Source organism: Siniperca chuatsi, linkage group LG2, assembly GCF_020085105.1.
Source record: "Siniperca chuatsi isolate FFG_IHB_CAS linkage group LG2, ASM2008510v1, whole genome shotgun sequence".
In the NCBI taxonomy this organism is placed as follows: Eukaryota; Metazoa; Chordata; class Actinopteri; order Centrarchiformes; family Sinipercidae; genus Siniperca; species Siniperca chuatsi.
The window spans coordinates 33116292-33136399 of record NC_058043.1 but is presented as its reverse complement, the minus strand read 5'-3'; the positions used below and the strand labels follow the sequence as shown (position 1 = coordinate 33136399).

At 40.5% G+C, this 20108-nt stretch overlaps 1 protein-coding gene across 1 annotated transcript in view; it reads right to left on the bottom strand.

The window, feature by feature from the left end:
- Positions 1-20108, bottom strand: part of cpne9 (copine family member IX) — a 180118-nt gene that overhangs the window by 119041 nt on the left and 40969 nt on the right. Inside the window, exon 4 of the mRNA XM_044166604.1 lies at positions 9278-9381. Coding sequence (XP_044022539.1) covers positions 9278-9381 — 104 coding nt within the window. The remainder of the gene's footprint in view (positions 1-9277; positions 9382-20108) is intronic.

Sequence of the window (20108 nt, the reverse complement as noted above, 5' to 3'; positions counted from 1 at the left end):
CCTACTTGTGTAGGTGCAATCAAGTAATTATGGCTATCAGAATTATCAAAGATAATCTTAATTAATAAAGTCATCAGGGGCACCACTCTTCTTTAAGAAGAGAAATTATTAATTGATTGAGTCTCATAAAATACACTAAACTATCAATTAATAATTAAATTAATAACTGTAACCAAAATTACCACTGAGCTAGTAGGTTGAAGGATATGCTACAGAAACATATAAACTACAGAACAAAGGGTGTGTGTGTGTGTGTGTGTGTGTGTGTGTGTGTGTGTGTGAATATTTATCAGGTAACAGAATGGATTTGTTTAATTTGCTTTACTCTCTGCTAAACTTCTGTTGGTGTAGACGAGTGGTTATCCAGGTCACTTCCCGCCCCCCATCAAATAAAATGTAGGCTAATTGTCTTCCCTGAATAGTAATGCTGATTATTATTCTGTGTTATATCATTAAAAAAGCATGTCATTGAATGCCAAATAACATTTTATTTAACTGGACAGTTGGAGTCAGGCCCGACGCCAGGATGAAGTGACTGAGGGGGCTGGGCGAGGGGGGGCGCAGTAGCTGACCTGGTAGAGCACGCGCTCCATGAACAAGGCTGACCCAGGTTTGAATCCGACCTGTGATCATTTCTGCAATCAGCTGTTTGCGGCTTGCAGCTCTCTCTCCCTCGTTGACTGTCCTTTCACTTCCCTGTCACCTACACACAACAAACAGCGCTGTCCATGGTTCTGAAACAACAGCGACGCTATCCATTGTTCTGAAACAACAGCGGCGCTATCCATTGTTCTGAAACAACAGCTAAGCAATAGTCACATGTATCTCAGCCAATAATTTTGCTGTTTTTTTATTCTATTTTTAAACAGAGGGCGCAAAAAAATACAACTAAAGAGGCTAAGACCCCTCGTGGCATAGTTGGAATATCATTATTATTTCCCTGGGAGCAAAAAAGCCATGTCAATCGAAATTATATTTAGAAGTGTTAAACAAATGCAACGGTTAGAAATTTAACATTCAGGAGGTCATATCAGCTGAGTGAGTAATTGGATGAAATTGAAAATTAAACTTGTCTGTTTTGTTTGCTCTCTGTAAGTCGGTGTCTGTGCTCAGCCAAAAATCCTTTGGGAGGGTAAAGCCTGCACTCTCTTACACTGCTGTTCATTGATGTTTCTGTAGTTCAAGCAACTCCAACAGCTAGCTGATCACGCCAGTCAGTTTCAGGAGTCGAAACCTCCCTGGTCAACTTTCATTCATATCATAACAATCATTTAATAATTAAAGTCAGTGGGCTACACCTGTTGTTTCAGTGTGCCAGATCCATATTGCATATAACCTGCTGCTATGTAAATATAAGTATGGGAGCCTGTATCTGCAGATACCCAATATTAAAGGACTCAGATTAGGATCAGGGCCTGAAAAACTTGCTTGGGACATCCCTAGTATCATTTTAAAAAGGCACAGTAATTTCTGATGCTCTGTCATTTTTAGCAAACATTACTTAAACAGGAGGAAATGTGCATTTGTTGGGGACTATTTTCACCAGCGGATTAATGCACATTTATTGCTCAAGTGAGTATTTCTGGCAGCAGGACGGTGTATGTGGGATTGAGTCAAAATAAACTACAGTGTGTGTGTTCATGGTAATGAACAGTGTGACTCATTAATGTGTTTTTAGTAGTTTTTGTACAACAATGGAGCTGTATGGCACAGAGAAAGAAGATATATCAAGCTTTGGATACACACACAATACTTGTTAGTAGGATCAGTTGGTTTCGGTCTTTACATGACAATAAGAAAAAAATAAAATATCACCAAGCTTAGAGTAAGTAAACTATTCTCTATAAAGCCTTTTTAACAGCTTTTCTTGATGACAAATCTTGGATACTGTTCAATAGTGGCAAGATCTGATTTGAACAAAACTCATTTGATTTGGAGTCTAATTTGTTATTGTTGGGATTTTTTTGCTAAATGCATTTTAATTGTGCTTAACAGTTTTCTTACATAATAATGTCTCCTAGAAAACACAAACCTTCCAAAAACGTACACAACTCACAATTTTCTTTGGTTATCCTTGAGTCTATAATACAATAGGGCGTACTGTACAGAATCAGTTTAACAGGGGTGAAACTGATTTTGTCTACGTTGTTGCTTAGTTACCTTCTGATGAACACAAATTGGACATACCAGTTGACAGTCCTTTTGATTTAACTTTACATCACTGTCTACACTGGACACAAATGTTGAATGTGTAGCTTCCTAATTGACATTTCTAACAAACATATCAATTCAGACTGCACTTTCTTTTGTTATTGACTGAGCATCGGGATTAGTTCAATCAATGCTGCAGCCTAGTGTTGTTGGCGTTCACAGTTATTGACCACACAGTGATGATCGGAGGGGTGAAGAGCAGCTCTGATCAATAGGAGGGATGTGATAGGCTCTTTGGCTTCTGCTCGTACCTGACCCCATGCTGGGTCTCTCCTCTGAACCTCCTGTAGGGCCATCGATCCTCTCTATGGAAAGAACGGAGGTGGTGAAAGTCTAAGTTTTCCCCTACAGTCTGCCTTCATCTACCTGCAGTCTCCTCTTTGAGTGTGAAAGGCAGAGTTTGAAATGGATCAGTAACTACAGAGAAGCTACGCAGATCTGTAAAGAAACCACAACGACACTGTTCTCTTTTCTTTGAATCCTCTGGGATTGGCACAGGCCTCAACAGTCACAAACATAAAAAGATAATAAAAGGTTGCATATAAAGTATACTGTGTTTTTAATGAAGGAAATGCTTATCTAGTGATATGCTCAGTTCATTTTCAACAGTGACACCAAATCAACTTTGTCACTGTTGGTTCATCTATCAGCAGGATATTTCAAAACCGTAAGAGTGGATGAACCAGTGGTGGCTAGGTTGACCTTTAATAAAGAAACAATTATTTCCATTTCAGCAGTGATTCAGAATTCAGATTTCTGCCTCCAGACAATTGTCTTTTTTATCCAAGACTGTGAAACTAACAGAGATGGAAACTTGCTGGAGCAGTTGGGGTTTAACTACCTTGCTCAAGGGCACTGTGGTAATGAGAGAGAAGCAAGCTGAACTCGTTTATTTCCACTGACCCAATTCTCACCTACAAAACTCACAACTTTTAACACTTTTAAACTAAATTGGGTGTCTGCATGTGTTCACACATGTTTACTGGTGCGTATGGTCTGTGCAGTCAAAACGTTTAGGCTGTGTGCAGACGGCTCACGTGGATGAAAAATTTACCTCAGCAGACCCATGTGGATGCTAGCAGCCACGCTGATGCAGAAAATATAATTTCAGGTTAACATTTTATTGGGCCTAATCAAAATTCTCATATTACAATGAGTCATTTCAGATTGTAATGTTCAGATAAATTTATAAACCGTTTTCCAGATGTTCTTTTTGTAATAATTGTGTACATGAAAAAGTGGTTGTGGACCAGTGGGGGGTCACATAAGCTGCAATTCAAACTGTGGCCTGTATTGACCTTATGCATTTCAACAACAATATTTTGTCTTTTAACATTTTATGATCTAACGTACAGCGTGAAGAACTGACAGAGCTGGAAGAAAATGAGAGACAGTCTTCCATAGCAGTCTGACAAACACCGACCACTATTTACGTAGCAGCATTAATTAGATCAGTTCTCCCACGCAGCTCTGGGATCAGCTGGTCATGTTACTGTTACAATAGTGACCGGTCAGAATGTACAAGATAGAAGAAGAAGAAGAAGGTAGATTTATTTATCATTTTACAACACAGGTTTAAAACAAGATTTAGTTGCAGTTCCCTTTTTTGCTACTCACAAAAACAAAAAAAAACAAACGTTATATACAAAAATACGTGTAGATTGGTGAATAAATAGTAAGTCATAGAAATAAAACTATTCTTAATGGTGGAGTGCTGGGGATGAATTTAGCAGTCTTTTTTACCAGCGTATTTGTTCCCCTGGTGGGGATGTGGACATGCTGGTGGAATTTAGGTAAAACAGTTCTGAGGTCTGTTTGATTGAAATCACTAGCTAAAATGAAAACACTATCTGGCTGTTTTGTCATGTGGCTGCTGATGACCTCATACAGATCCTGTAGTGCATTTGCATCTGGAGGAATGTAAACAACAGCAACAAAAACACTGGTGAATTCTCTGGGCAGATAATATGGTTGACATCTTAACAATAAATAATCCAAATCTGGGGAACAATATCCATCCACTTTAACTGCATTTGAACACCAAGCATCATTGATGTAAACAGAGTTCACGTCCTCTCGTCTTACCAGAGTCTTGTGTCTCCCTAACCCTATCCCCTTCCACCAAACCCCTTCTCTCTCTCTCTCTCTCTCTCTCTCTCTCTCTCTCTCTCTCTCTCTCTCTCTCTCTCTCTCTCTCTCTCTCTCTCTCTCTCTCTCTCTCTCTCTCTCTCTCTCTCTCTCTCTCTCTCTCTCTCTCTCTCTCTCTCTCTCTCTCTCTCTCTCTCTCTCTCTCTCTCTCTCTCTCTCTCTCTCTCTCTCTCTCTCTCTCTCTCTCTCTCTCTCTCTCTCTCTCTCTCTCTCTCTCTCTCTCTCTCTCTCTCTCTCTCTCTCTCTCTCTCTCTCTCTCTCTCTCTCTCTCTCTCTCTCTCTCTCTCTCTCTCTCTCTCTCTCTCTCTCTCTCTCTCTCTCTCTCTCTCTCTCTCTCTCTCTCTCTCTCTCTCTCTCTCTCTCTCTCTCTCTCTCTCTCTCTCTCTCTCTCTCTCTCTCTCTCTCTCTCTCTCTCTCAAAACCTAACCCACCATTAAGTCGGGTTCTGCCCAAGGTTTCTGCCTGTTAAAAGGAAGTTTTTCTGCCACTGTCGCCAAGTGCTTGCTCATGGTGGGATTTGTTGAGTCTCTGTAAATAATATTATAAAGAGTAGGGTCTAGACCTGCTCTATAGGAAAAGCACAACGAGATAACTTCTGTTATGAATTGGCGCTATATAAATAAAATTTAATTGAATTGAATAGTTCCGTCAGTGCGGAACACGCTCCACCTGTCGAGTGTAATAGCTTGAACCGGGATGTTGTGCTGCAGCCAGGTCTCAGTAAAGATGAGGGCACAACAGTCTCTGAGTTAGCCTGAGTCTTAATGGATCCATTTTATTTTCCTGCAATCGGACATTAGGTAGAAGTGGGCTGGGTAGTGGAATAGCTTTAGGTCCGACCTGGTTTAGCTTAGTTCTTATGCCACCTCTCTTTCCTTTCTTCCTAGTTCGATCACACCGCTTGCAATGATGTTTGGTCTGGCTGGATCGTAGAATGTTATGGGCAGTGATCATCATCAGCACTGATTTACTGCAAAGTTTGTAGCTACAAGATGGCAATGGTGATGGCAGCACATCTAGACACAGCAGACACACTCCAACCAAAGTTTTTATTTTTAACCGGCTTGGTTTGTGTCATACTCATCAGGAACTGTGAAGTGGGACTTCTACTCAAGACATGACTACACTATCCCCGGATCTTGCTACTATACCACTGGAGCTAGCAAGCACACAATGAGCAGCTAGGCTTCCTTGGTCTATTACACTGCCCTTCAAGTGACGTTGGCGGCAAAGGAAAAGAAAACAAAAGAGAAGTAAGAGAGCGGGTGTACAGGTCAGGCTCCGCAGCGAGCCATACAAATCCCCGCTACCAAGTATCTATTTGGCTAACACTCAGTCTCTCGCCAAGAAAATGGACTATCTCCGACTGCATAAATATACAGGACTCCTGTGCCTTGATTATCACCGAAACCTGGCTACACTCCATGATACCTGATGCAGCACCTGAGCTGGTGAACCGCACGCTACATCGCGGGGATTGGACTATGGATTCGGGTAAGAACAAAGGCTGAGGCCTCTGCATATACACAAACAACAACTGGTGTAAAGACTCTAAAATAATTGAAAGACACTGCTCCCCTTATCTAGAGTATCTCAGGGTCAGATGTAGACCATTCTACTTGCCTAAAGACTTCACTGTTATGATCATCGTGGCTGTGTAAATTCCACCACAAGTAAACGGCAGGCTAGCACTGGACAGCTTCTACCAGTCATAACACAGCAACAGAACAAATATCCAGATGGGGTTTTTATTATTGATGGAGACTTTAATCAGGTTAACCTCAAGACTGTCCTCCCAAAATTTCATCAGTATGTTAATTTTCCCAATACTCTGGACCTTGTCTACTTAAACATCACAGGCGTATACAAAGCCTCCCCCTGCCCCCATTTAGGCCAATCAAACCATTCCTTACTCTAGTTTACAGACCACTTATAACCAGAGTCAGACCATCCATCAAGATGATGCAGACATGGCCCAAGGGTGCTCTCGCTCAGCTCCAGGACTGTTTTGAGTGCACAAACTGGAACAAAACACACATGGAGGAAGTGTAAGCATTGAGGAATATATATCCTTTGTGCTTGCACATATTAACTTTTGTACTAACAATGTGACTGTTAATAAACGCATTCAGACTTTTCCCAACCAGAAGCCCTGGATGGCTAATGAGGTCCAAAGTCTACTGAGAGCATGGGACGCAGGCTGTAGGGCCAGCGAGGCTGCAACATACAGTGTTACCAGGGCCAGTTTGAAAAAAGGCAAAAGGCGCGCTAAAATGGCTCACAAGCAGAAGATCGAGGACCACTTCACAAGTAACAAACCGCGGTGCGGATGGCATGACATCCAGTCCCTTATCAATTTTCGCCAAACAAAAAGAGCACATCCCCCTAATCTGCTGACGCTTCACTAGCAGAGGAGATCAACAGATTCTTTGCCCGCTTTGACAAGAATAACATGGGAACCACAACCACAGCACAGCCCTCAGCCTCTGATCCACCATTCACACTACAGACACCCGACATAAGGTGTGTGCTCTGCAATGTGAACTCTAGGAAAGCAGCCGGCCCTGATGGAATTCTTAGACGAGTGCTGAAAGGCAAGGTTTTCGTCTCAAGGTCCACTGCACTTTATCCAATCCCTGCGCTTCCCTTTCTGATGTTGATGAGTGTATTTCTATCATTAGTAGTACCATAGGTAATACTTGCTTCAGCAATATAGACGAAAAAAATTACAGATTAAAAGAAAAATGTTTGAGGGAGCCTCTAACGGCCACATCTGCACGCGCAACCATTGCTAGGAAGTGTTGGTATTCATGATTTATTATTTGTTTATAACAAAATGATATCATAACAGAAGTGGTCTGAGTGTGGCTGTGTGCTCATACAATATTTCTTTATCCAAAACACAGAGTCACAGTGGAGACTAATCTGGTTAGTTACACAATTAACTTACACACAGTCCAGTTTTCCATGATATATGGGCTTATTATTGTGTAACAAGCTAATTATTCTAAGTTATATTATCAATAAAATATATAGTGCACATAGGTAGGATTCCAGATTTCAGACCAATTCCAGATCTAACCCTAAGCCATAATAAATGTATAGCAAGACCGAGACTTTTGACTTGTATTTTATATAGTCAGCAATAGCAACAGGAAACTAAGAGACGAAACAGGAAATGGAACAAACTAAAAAAGGGGCGGCCCGCATAAAGTCAATATGAAAATCGATTGATTAGGGCCCTCAGGGTCAGCACTGATGTCACTCATCGGGCCAACCGACAGGTCAGACCTCTTTTTAGCCACTGATGCAGAACCGCCTGGTCAGCACGCTAAGTGCCCCAAATCAGACACACCAAAGATGTTGCGTGACCAACAGGTGCACGCCAGGTCTGGCTAAATGCTAAAATGCTCATGGAGGATCCTCCAGCGGTGACTTCTGCATTCACTTAAAAACTTTTACCTTCAGTGAGGTGTGTGAGGCATTCCTGCTGTTTTTCTGCTGACTTATTGTTGTAACTCACTGTACAGATGAGAGCGCCAGCAACTACTACGTTGCAATGTAGCATTGTGTGTGTGTGTGCTACGCTGTGTTTATTTTACTGTTGATTTTATAAGAAGTGTCAGGCTATTTAATTTATGTGGCTTAATAATGCTTGTTTCACCTTCCACGGTGTCTATAGACTTTATTTTATGCATTTATTGTTGGTCATGTTCGTTTAATTGTCTGAGTTTTGTCTTTTCTGGTTCATTCTTGTAAGGCTATAAAGAGGTGGTTGTATATCTATAACTGATAATCAGTTGTATGCTCAGGCTGCAATGTGCCGTCTACAGAAATGGAATTTATTGTTTGTTTGGACATCAGGGCTCGGTGGCGTGATGTTGTTCCACTAGTGTATATTTTGACATTTAATTTATTTTGCGGCCTAAAAATGTTCTTTAATTTAACATCATATATCATCATCAACCTACTTTTTATTTTTACAGTTTTACACAAGGACTTATCCTTTTACTTGAGTAAAGTAAGACTACTTTTACTTGAAAGTAAGAATACTTTTACTTGAGTACAAAATTCTAGTACTCTTTCCATCCCTGGACAAAAAGAGTACATTCACTCTTCGCCCAAAAGACATTCCTACAAAAGGTAGAGACCAAAGTTTTAGGAATGCTGTTTGGTTCTAGAAATGTCCATGCTGGGAAGTCTGAAAAAATCTGCAAAAAGTGTTAAAAAAAAAAAAAAAAAAAAAAAAGGCGGTCACCAAATTGAGTGACTCTACAGCCGGAATGATTTGTAAGGTAAAATTTTACAGCATTTACTTATTTTCTCTGAAAAATGTGTTTTGGGAGTTTTCCAATGGTAAGCTACAGTGGCCCTGAGAGTCAAAACACAACAATGACATTTATTGTCAATGTTGGAAATGGAAATTGATTTGTCAAGGAATAGCTTTTTCAATAAAGCCAAAGGCCTAAACGATTGGCCAGTTAGCCCTCTGAGGGACTTAAGTTAACTTTAACACATGCCCAGAGCATCATCAGTTGCCTGACAGCGAAACAACCAATCACAGCAGCGTAGAGTTTAGAGTGTCCCTCCAGCTGATCCAATGTAGCACCAACCCACCTTAACACATCTATTAAATAAACTCGGAATTGACATGGGTTCTGTCCAATCACAAACAAGAAGTCTTGCCCCACCCTTTCCGTAATCTGAAATGTCATTGTTTTGTGAAATGTCATGTTTTCTGAAATGTTGTTGTGTTTTGACCCTTAGGGCTACCGTAGTAACTCAAAGAGATGCAGAAATTTGTAACAATCTTTTTGATACAAAATAAGAGGAGGTTTGATTGGAGTCATTCCTTGGTATAACAAAGGAAAGAGACAGCAGTGCTGTAGAGGGAAAAGGTGAAGATGTTCCCACTTACACATCAAAGCGAAGGTTCTGCTTCTCTTCAAAGAAGAAATCAAGGACAAACTTCCTCACAAAGTCGGGGTTCAGCGTGTTATCAATCACTTCTGTCCGACCAAACTGGAGGAAAGACAGAGACAAGAGAAACAGAGAGGAAAAGAAAGTCAACACCATGCTGATTAGTCATTTAGTGAGAGGGGAACTCAAACACTGTAGAAGGATAACTCCTGCTGTTGTGTTGCTTGTGGGTTTACAAGTTCTCAACCAGCAAACATTTGAAAGAAAGTGAAGTGTAAATCAGTCTTAAAGGTATAATGAGTAAGATTTTCCTAAAAAAAAAAAAAAAAATCCCTCTCAATCATCACTTATGACCTACTAGAAGTGTGTGGCGGTGTCTGTATCTGCAGAGACGCTGCCCTCTGACTGTATTTTCTTATTTTCTTCCTAGTTGGCTGTGTTCGAGACGTTTCTGGGCATCAACCTTCGGGCAGTGGTGTGTAGCCCCCAGCCGATAACAGCACGCAGGCTGTGAGGTCAAAGATCTATAAAAACATAACCACCAGGTTACATCGCTGTTTCCGTCTCTCTCCTGTGCTCTCTGTGTGTCACGGATGTATCTCCAGTGCTGTCACAGCGCTAAACTATTTCTGATTCTGATTCTGAAAACGAAGTGTGGAGATAGGTCTGGCTATGTGAGACTATGGATATATAACAAGCTGCAGGTCTGTGTGTGTCTATTTGACCGAGGGTGGGGCAGAGCTACACACACACACACACACACACACACACACACACACACAGGCAGAGCAGAGGCAGACAGGATGAAGCGTTGCTTCAGCTGCATCTTCACACACAATCTGGCAGTGGTGGCCTACAGGTTAAAGAAGCGAGCTTGTGACCAGGAGGTCGTCACAGCAGGTAAAATAAGTATTGAACACATCACCATTTTTCTCCGTAAATATATTTCTAAAGGTGCTATTGACATGACATTTTCACCAGATGTTGGTAACAACTCATGAAATCCACACATGCAAAGAAATCAAACCATAGATGTCCATAAATTAAGCTATGTGTTATAATGTTAAATGACACAGGGGAAAAGTATTGAACACATGAAGAAAGGGAGGTGCAAAAAGGCATGGAAAGCCAAGACAATCAGTAATTAGAAAGCAATCCTGCCCCTTGTCAGTGCAAATTAATGTCGGCTGGTTCCATCCCAACTGATGGCCTATAAAAAGGTGTCTCATGACCAAGGTGTCATAGAAGAAACATCTCATGATGCTCTCTCAAGACCTTTGCAGCCTTATTGTTGTAAAACATACTGATGGCATTGGTTACAGAAGGATTTCAAACCTTCTGAATGTTCTGGTGAGCACCGTTGGGGCCATAATCCGGAAGTGGAAAGAACATCATTTCACCATAAACCGGCCACAACCAGGTGCTCCTCGCAAGATTTCTGACAGAGGAGTGAAAAGAATTATCAGAAGAGTTGTTCAAGAGCCAAGGACCACTTGTGGACAGCTTCAGAAGGACCTGGAATTAGCAGGTACAATTGTTTCAAAGAAAACGATAAGTAATGCACTCAGCCGCCGTGGCCTGTATGCACGCTCACCACGCGAGACTCCATTACTGAAGAAAAGGTATGTTGAAGCACGTTTAAAGTTTGCTGCACAACATTTAGACAAGCCTGCGACATACTGGGAGAATATAGTCTGGTCAGATGAGACCAAAACTGAACTCTTTGGATGCCATAATACACACCATGTTTGGAGGAGAAATGGCACTGCCCATCACCCCCAAAACACCACACCGACAGTGAAGTTTGGTGGTGGAAACAACATGGTGTGGGGCTGTTTTTCAGCACACGGTACTGGCAAACTTCATATAATTGAAGGAAGGATGAATGGAAAAATGTACAGAGACATTCTTGATAAAAATCTGCTGCCATCTACCAGGATGATGAAGATGAAACGAGAGTGGACATTTCAGCAAGACAATGATCCCAAACACACAGCCAAGGAAACTCAACTGGTTTCAGAGAAAGAAAAAAAAAAGCTGCTAGAATGGCCCAGCCAATCACCTGACTTCAATCCAATTGAAAATCGATGGATAGAATAGAAGAGGCCCACGGAACCTTCAACATTTGAAGACTGTTTGTGTGGAAGAATGGGCCAAAATCAATGGCCCAATCAATCAGCAATGCATGCAACTCGTTTCTCCATACAGGAGGCGTCTTGAAGCAGTCATTATCAACAAAGGCTTTTGTATTAAGTATTAAATGAATTTCAGTAAACATGTTCAATACTTTTTCCCTGTGTCATTTAACATTATTATACATAACTTAATTTACAGACATCTATGGTTAGATGTCTTTGCATGTGTGGATTTCATGAGTTGTTATCAACATCTGGTGAAAATTTCATGTCAATAGCACCTTTAGAAATATATTTACGGAGAAAAATGGTGACGTATTCAATCCTTTTTTACCTGCTGTAAATCCCCTGGACTGACATGGTAAAATGTGGGTGGGGAAAGTGAAAAAGCAGCGCTTGCCCCTCCCTCTGAGGTTCCCTTCCCAAACCACTCCAGTGGAGCTGCTCAGTGGCTAGCAGAGCAGTCTGTGGTTGTACTGGACAGCTTCCAGCTGTGAATGTGTGTAACTGTATGAATGTGATCAGAGCGTTGCTGCAAAAGAGAGGCTTCCTCTCAGTGAAACTTCCCTGAAAAAAAATTTAAATGTGGCTCCTTCCCGCAGGGTTGTGGGGTGGTGTGGCCATGTTAATTTGTGCTTTAGTAATTGCCGTGAGACAATCAGAAAATAACGTTTTATTTCTCTAAATCACTGCTTTGTTCTCCCAAACGCCGCTCCCTCTCTTCATTCACTCTGTAGCTTGGTCGAGCACCACTGCTCTCTTCCTCTCTCTCTGCTACTCGTTGAGCTGGGGAGGAGGGGCCAACTTTGAATTGTGTATTTACAAACAGCAACTACTCATTCTGTCTTTAACCCAATTAAGGCAGTGCTCAAACTAGTAGATTAGTTATTTAAATGTCTGATTCGATTATCTTACTTGGAGTAAAACTGACCCAGTTACAATTATGCTCAGTCTTTCCATTTGTTGGGTAATGTAAATTACTTAGATTTCTTTGGTTTTGGAAGCTCTCTCTCTCTCGCAACTCTCATCGGATGCAGGGAAAGCTGCCAAGGTTGCTAAATTTTAAAATCTAGCGATGTACACAATCAATTCAATTATCTCATTATCTCAAGATAACAAAAGACGGCTTTGCTGAGCTGATTAATCCTGATCATCAAGGATTGAGGTCAAACTGACTGGCAGAGCTAGATATTACTCTTGATCAACACAATTATTCGATAAAGGTATAACGGGCAGAAACTGGAACCCTGTGTCGGCATCAGGAGGGGTCTGTAGGGGCCAGGCCCCTCTGGCTACACAGCCCCTCACCATAGAATGTGAAAAACATTTTTTGTTTTTTTTATTTCTGTGTACATAATACCTGAACAAAAGAGCAAATCCTTACCACAATGCACAGTGACTTTGATGGCACTAATTCACAACTAGGCCGTTATTTTATTTATACATGCTATTTAATTTGCCAAGATATTTAATATCTCTACTTGAGTTCAAACCATGACACCATATCAAAGAATAGGTTAGCTATAAATGTTCCTCATACCAACACTGAAATGGGGAAGACCAGTTTCTGGTAATATGCACCTTACAGTTTTTTTTATAATCACTAGGACACATTTCTCAATACTTAGGTCACTTTTTCAAAACTCTCCACACAGTGATCACAACAGAAGTCTATGTGGGCTAAACTGTGGACATTTATCATTGCTTTGGCACAAAATGCATTCAATGACGACAATCTTTTCAAATTACATTCATTCTTTTCTCACTTCAACAGCGAAAACTCTGTGTACCTACAGGCCAATTTGCACATTCTTACATTCTTAAACTTAAGTTCAAAACAATAACATAATACAAAACAGCAATTTGCTACATTTCTATAGTAATATTGTAATAAAATATTTTTCGAATCTAAAAATTAAATACTATAAAAACAATTGGACCAACCACAGCTGATTCCCATTGCAGCCAAACACCTACACAGGTGTTACTCTTTCAATTTCATTACCATCTCTACAGAAGGAGACAACTTCGGAACAGTTTTGTATTGTGATGTAAACATGGACCCAGCCAGAGATAGAGAAGTGGCTGAAAGAGGAAGAAGAGTGGCTGGGAGAGGAATACGAATGCGTGGTGGAAGAAGAATAAGAGGAAGATCAAGAGCTGTATTCTCAGATGAGATCAGAGCTACTGGAATCGATCATGTAATAAATCATGGTCTCTCAATGAGAGAGGCCGGTCTGAGAGTGCAGCCAAATCTGCAGCGCTCAGTGCCATCTATTGTTAGAGTTTTCCAGCAAACAGCAGGTAAGTTGTATTCAGCAGGGCATCTGACTGAGTAAATAGAGCAAAGCCTCTTGTGTGTAATTGCTTTTGCATTTCTGCTTAGAACCCAACGGTTACCTCACACAGGAGGGAGAGGTAGGATGTTCACTGATGTGCAGGAAACTGCAGTCACTGATATGGTCATCAGAAACAATGGCATAAAACTCGCTGAGATTGGAGACAGACATTTACATTTACAAATATTCACAGTGTAAGCATAACTATTTCTAGAGTCCTGAAAAAACATCAGGTCAGGATGGAGCAGTTGTACACTGTGCCTTTTGAGAGGCCAGCTCTTCCTCGTTACTAGGTTGCTGTCTCGCCTTGTGTTTTTGCTCTAGCTGGACCAGCAAGCTAATTTCATCAATAAATAACTGAAGTCATCCTGCTGCCTCCTCTGTTGGCATGTCCTTCCCCTGTTGCCACTCTCCTGTACAACCGCGACTGCCAGTGCCTAAACATAACCATAAAAAGTGTAATAAAGCTGTACCGCGGATATTGTAAGTATCAACATTTTTGTGACTTACCAGATATGTTAATTAACACTTTCTCATTACAGTAATTGAAAATGTAATCTGACTTGTGTTACGTTTTGAAAGAAATGTATTTGCTTTTGCAAATTAGTTGTATATAAACGTAATTTCTAGGCGACAGGGTTGGTTTTTATATAACAATTTACTAAATCAGGTCTACTAAACGTATCAAACATACTTTTTACAATACAATGCAATTCACAACAAAATTGAACATTACAATCTTAACAAAAGCTGAGCATTACAGATTTTACCAAGGTAATATTTGTCCCAGAGTGATCACTGGATTTTATAACATTTGACATGTGTTTATTGTCTCCACCCACTGTATATATTTTGTTAGCCCTGAACACACAGCCAAACCAATTAAATCCAGGTGGATTTGATTTGGGGTTTTTTCCAGGTGGAAATAGTATAGAAGGTGGCTCTGTAGGTGGTTAGAGACATTTTAGAGTCTTTAAGCCACATACAGTATACCACTGAAGACCACTGGTCAGTAACCTTTCCAAGCAATCTTGATAACGCGTCACCTGCTGCTCTTTATCAAATATCACACTGTTACTTCTGTTTCTTCCTTTACCATTTTTCCCTACAATATTTAAAACTGAACCACTGAAAAAGTTATAATGAACAGTAGCAATCGGTGCTAACCTCAGTGAAAAATACAATGCATTTCCTGTAATTGCTTAACAATAAAAGCCTCTATGTGATTCACCTATCTAAAGCTTTTAATGTGAAAGTTTCTCTGTGATCACCTCGAAACTCATTTTAACACATGGGCATACAGGACGTAGAAGGATTCTGTGATATCACAACTAGTTTGAAGCCAATTATGGTGCAGTGTGCATCTTACAAAAGTGTGATGTGGAAACTTGAAGCCTTCAGGTCACATACACTGAGAATGGACTTTTCTGTGAAGTAGGAGACATCTTGTGTCCAGCAGTTGAATGTATATTAATCCAAATATATTCCACTTATTTGCATATTCATAGATTGTGAACTGTGTAATTAGGAAGGAGGAGCTGTCATTTTAAGAGGTAATTAAAAGAAAATTGTGGAAAAACCACAATAGAAAAGTATTCCGGGTTGGTGACTCCTGCTTAAGACACTAAATTAACAAAAACAAAAATCTAATCAAATAGACATTAGGCTTGTGTAGAGGAATTAAGACTTAATTTATGAAATTTATGAGGATCAACTCACGGGAGCTCCAGATGTGCCATCCATTTTCCTTGTGTACATGATCTCTCAAGAGCGTGCAGTGGTATTTTTTTAACTCAACTCACTGTCACTTTAAAAAGGATATACAAAATGACAAGAGAAAGGGAAATATTTTTTCTCCTTTTTAAAGAGAGGGAAAGAAATATATATTTTTTTATGCATATGATAGAGAAGCATTTTAATGTCAACTGCTCTTGTAATCCGGGGCAGATATGACTTACCTGTATGTTTATGTCAGGTGGAAAGAGGATCAAACACCCACTTACTGTACTGTACCATACAGACACAGATAAAGCCTCCTCCCCCCTACAGTGTAGCAGTTGTGGGGTGAGCCAGAGCGGCTGTCGTGGACAGAAAAAGACTTCCTGCCACCACTGCTCTGTTGACAGCTGCCAAAACACCCAGCAGTGGCACCTACAGCCCCACTGATCCTTAAAACTCCCTTTGTTTCATATTTACTTGTTAACTGTTCTCCCTGGCTTCACAGTGGAAGAGCAGGGCTCAAGAGACAGGACAGAGAGAGGCTCATCGTATTCCCACTGGATTAAAGATCCTGGAGGAGGGGGTAGACCTCTTGGCTCACTGTTGCATCACAATCTTTTGATCCAGCAGTGGCAGCAGCATACTGGAAGACCATACTGCCTGCTGCCCATAAATAATAATTCAAAACAAGTACCTGCAAGGAGTACGTTTTTCAGAAATGGTTCCAAAAAGCTGTCACTAGTTTGGGGGTTTTTTGTTTTGGTTTGTTTGTTACTTTGAGACAAAGAGGAAAGCAGAGAGCAGGGAAAACACAAGAGACAATAAATGAAACCCACAAGCAAATAAATCTAGTTTTGATAACTATATTACTTACTATAACTACTATTACTATAAGTTCAGCAAAGAAAAGTAGACATGATATATAGTTTCAACATTTTGCAGTGATAACAGGGTGTGCAATTTTCCTTTCTCACAGAAAACAAGGAATGTTGACATGTCAAACATGTGCACAGTAATTAATATTAATAATGGCTGATTTAATTAATACCTTTTGACCTGCGTAGCCCTGCTTTCTTCTGCATTTCCCATGTAAAAAAAAACTACTACTGTTATTGCATTGCTGGCTTGCGATTTGTGTTGTGGTTTTGTGCAGCTGAATGGAGAGCTCCTGTGAAGTGCACTTTGCACACATGTACTGCAATATTCTGTGTTGCTATCACTGAAGTGGTTTTCATAGTCATAAGCTATTACTGAAACGTTGATGATATGAAAATATAAATGCCCAAGTTGTCTAATTTCTCTCTCTGTGTGTAGCTGTACCTGTCTCTCTTTGACAGACTATTTCAATTATTCAATTGTCTATATAATACTAGTCATATTTTTGACATTGTAAATGCAACTCCATGATGTCAGAATGTGGATAGAAAAAGAATTTGGTAAGAAAAAAGCAATAGAACCACTAGCTGTTAAAGACAGAAGATGGAACAGGAGTCAAGTTTCCATCCAAATAGGTCATGATTTATTCGCTAAGTCTGTTTTTATTGCACTTTTGTTACATTTTAGTGTGTGTGTGTGTGTGTGTGTGTGTGTGTGTGTGTGACAGCTCAGCAATGTACACAAGGTTGGTGCGTATATTTCTAGCTAGCTACAGCTAACATTGTACAGTTGGTACATTGGATGTCTGGGGTGAATAAACACGCTCAGCCTCTGACTGATCCCACAACTCACCACTCTGGTTCTTTTTCTTGATTACCTCCAATCTCCCTGCTTTTTCCCTGCTTTGCTTTTGTCTCATAATAATTGTTTAAACTCGCACGGACGTGCCTTCGCCTCAGTTCCTGCCCAGAGCAAATTCTTGTTGTGTCTTTGCATTGACTTTAAATGCAGTTTTTAAAATTTACTTCATGTCAGAATATACCTTTAGAGGGGTAATTCAGCCAACACAACAAGCACAACATACAGCTAAACCATGAAGCATGAACTTCTATTATGTTTGCCATTCTACCACCCTATGAAGAAGAGTATTGCATGTAATATAGATAATGTCTGACTATCTGAATGGGGAGGGTTCCCAAAAGCAACACTGGCCTCAAAGTATATTATCAAACCTTGGTAATATGTGATCATAACCTTCAGTTGATTCATGTGATCATAACAACACATTTACAGTATCAGCTTTTCTTATGTACTGATGTCATTTTTATTCAAAATCAGATTTTTGTTTAGAAAACTACACATGGCCTGATTGAGATAAATACAGCTATAGCTGAGCAGTGTTTTCCTTAATGTGGTTTTTACTGTAGAGAAAATGTAACCATGACCTGAAAGGCTTGTGTGATACCATGTTGGTATGTCTCTGTAAGTCTCTCGCACTTGTTTTACCTGAGAGTGGAAAGTATTTCTTAGTTACTTTTGATGATGCCATTTAAAAAAATTTGATGTTTCAGATTTTTATAATGTACTGCTTGAATAAACAAGATACATGTTAATTAGTCAGGTTTAGAAGTGCTGTCAGACTTTTTTTCCTCTTTGGACAGGGCCAGGCTAGCTGTTTCCCCCTGCCTCCAGACATTACACTAAGCTCGGCTAAACACGTCCTGACTCCAGTTCCGTATTAAACGCACAGGCATGAGATTGATATTGATTTTCTCTCACTCTGAGAAAGAAAGCAAATAAACATATTTCCCAAACTGCTGAACAATTCGTTTAATGCAATCCCCAAACAGACTTATCTAGATTAACATCAGAAATACATAGACAATATGATCCCTTTCAGTTGATTAAATCCCTACAGCCATGTAAAAGCAACAGGAAAGATGTTTTACACCATCAGTCACTAATCTAAAAGAAAAAAGCACACCCCCATTGTACACAATGTTCTAATGTAGGTACCTGGATCACACAATGAGCAACCAACACCAGGATGTTGCAAAGTAATAAACAAAAATACTGAGTGCCCTTGGATATGATCCTATTGTCCTTCCATGCTGCTGAGTTGCGTCACATTCAATCAAACATGACGCAACACAGTAGAGGACCATCTACTGATTTCAGAGGACCCATTCTCTCTCTGGCTGATGAGTTAGTGAAGCTTGGGGGTTTCCGGACAAGACAATGCATTAAATTGCATGCGTGCGTGTGCCTGTGTGCGTGTGCGTGTGTGTGTGTGTGTGTGTGCGCGCCACCCTGTAGCATTGTACTGTGAGCAGGAAAACAGCCTGGCAGCATTGAGGCAATCAAGGGAGTTTTTCTCTCTATTTGAGTCTGCTGCATCTGTAATGAACTGTCTCCAAGTGGAGGAGATAGTAGATGGAGAGAAAGGAGGACAGAGAGACAGATGGAGGAAAAGTGAGTTTGTCCCAATGGATCAGGAATCCAGAAATGTATGTAATACTCACAATGTGGACACAAAATGTCAGTTGAAATGGGGATAGGATCATTATTATTGTTATACCCCAGAAGTTGTTGAAAAAGTAGGTTAGAATGGCTGTGTGCCTCCTGGGGAACAGGTTAGGCTAGCAGTCAGGCACTGTCAGAAATGAGCTAATGAAGCAAGAGGCAGCAGTGTCTGGTGGAAACACTTATCTCAGTAACATATTACAGTAAAACAACTTATTACTTTTCCAGGGCCAGACCAAGCGTTTTGGGGGCCCTAAGCAGGATCTCATAGCACCTTCCACTCCAAATATACAAAACAACAATTAACTACAATTTCTAACATTTAAAATCACTTTTTAAAATAATTAACATTGGTAACAGAGTATTACAAACACCTTGTGTGTTAAACACAAAGTGAATTTTAGGCATGATTGGCGATAAAGTCAATACAGAGATGAAAGTGACTGTGAATCTGCCGGGGATGAAGCAAATTAAGGCGAGAACTCATCAGCAGGAAAAAAACAAAAGTGGAGCTTTTTGAGATCAGTCAGAGCAGAGGCTGAGCTGTCTCTCACACACACACACGCACACACACATATGGTTTGTGTATATATTACTAGCTAGTGTTGGGATCACTGGGACTCCACAGATTAAATTGTTCATTTGTGACTTAGACTGAACTTATTAGGAGACTGTATGCTCTTTTATTCTGTAAACAAAAGAGAGCCATTGAACTCAGTCCCCCACAATCCTCTAGGTATTCACACCTACTGTAGGTTGGAACTTCCCCCATGGACCCAGATTATAGCTACCATTAGTCAGCCTGACGTGATGTCAATAAAAGGGTCATCGAACATTGTTCTCTCTCCTGTTGGCCTCTTCATTGCAGCCGGACAGCAACAGCTGTCCTCCAGCGTGTCCTGCTTGGAGAAGTCACACAGCAGAACCAAACTCTCTGATCTAAAGCAGCACTACAAGGGCCTACGTAAGATTTCTGTAACACAGCTTAGTAAGCGCCAATGGCTACTACACAAAGTCTGCCAACTAACTTTTAGAAGCAACTAAGGAAGTTAGTGCCAAGCTAACTGTAAGGAGAACAGACAGAGCGACTGGCTTCCTCCATCTGCACAATTAATATACTGCACAGCAAGGACTTTTCCCGGAACCACAATTATTTCCAGCCTGGCTAATCCATCATGGAACTGCCAGCAAACGGAGCAGTACACAAAAGCAACTTCTTTCTTTATGGATTGGTAAC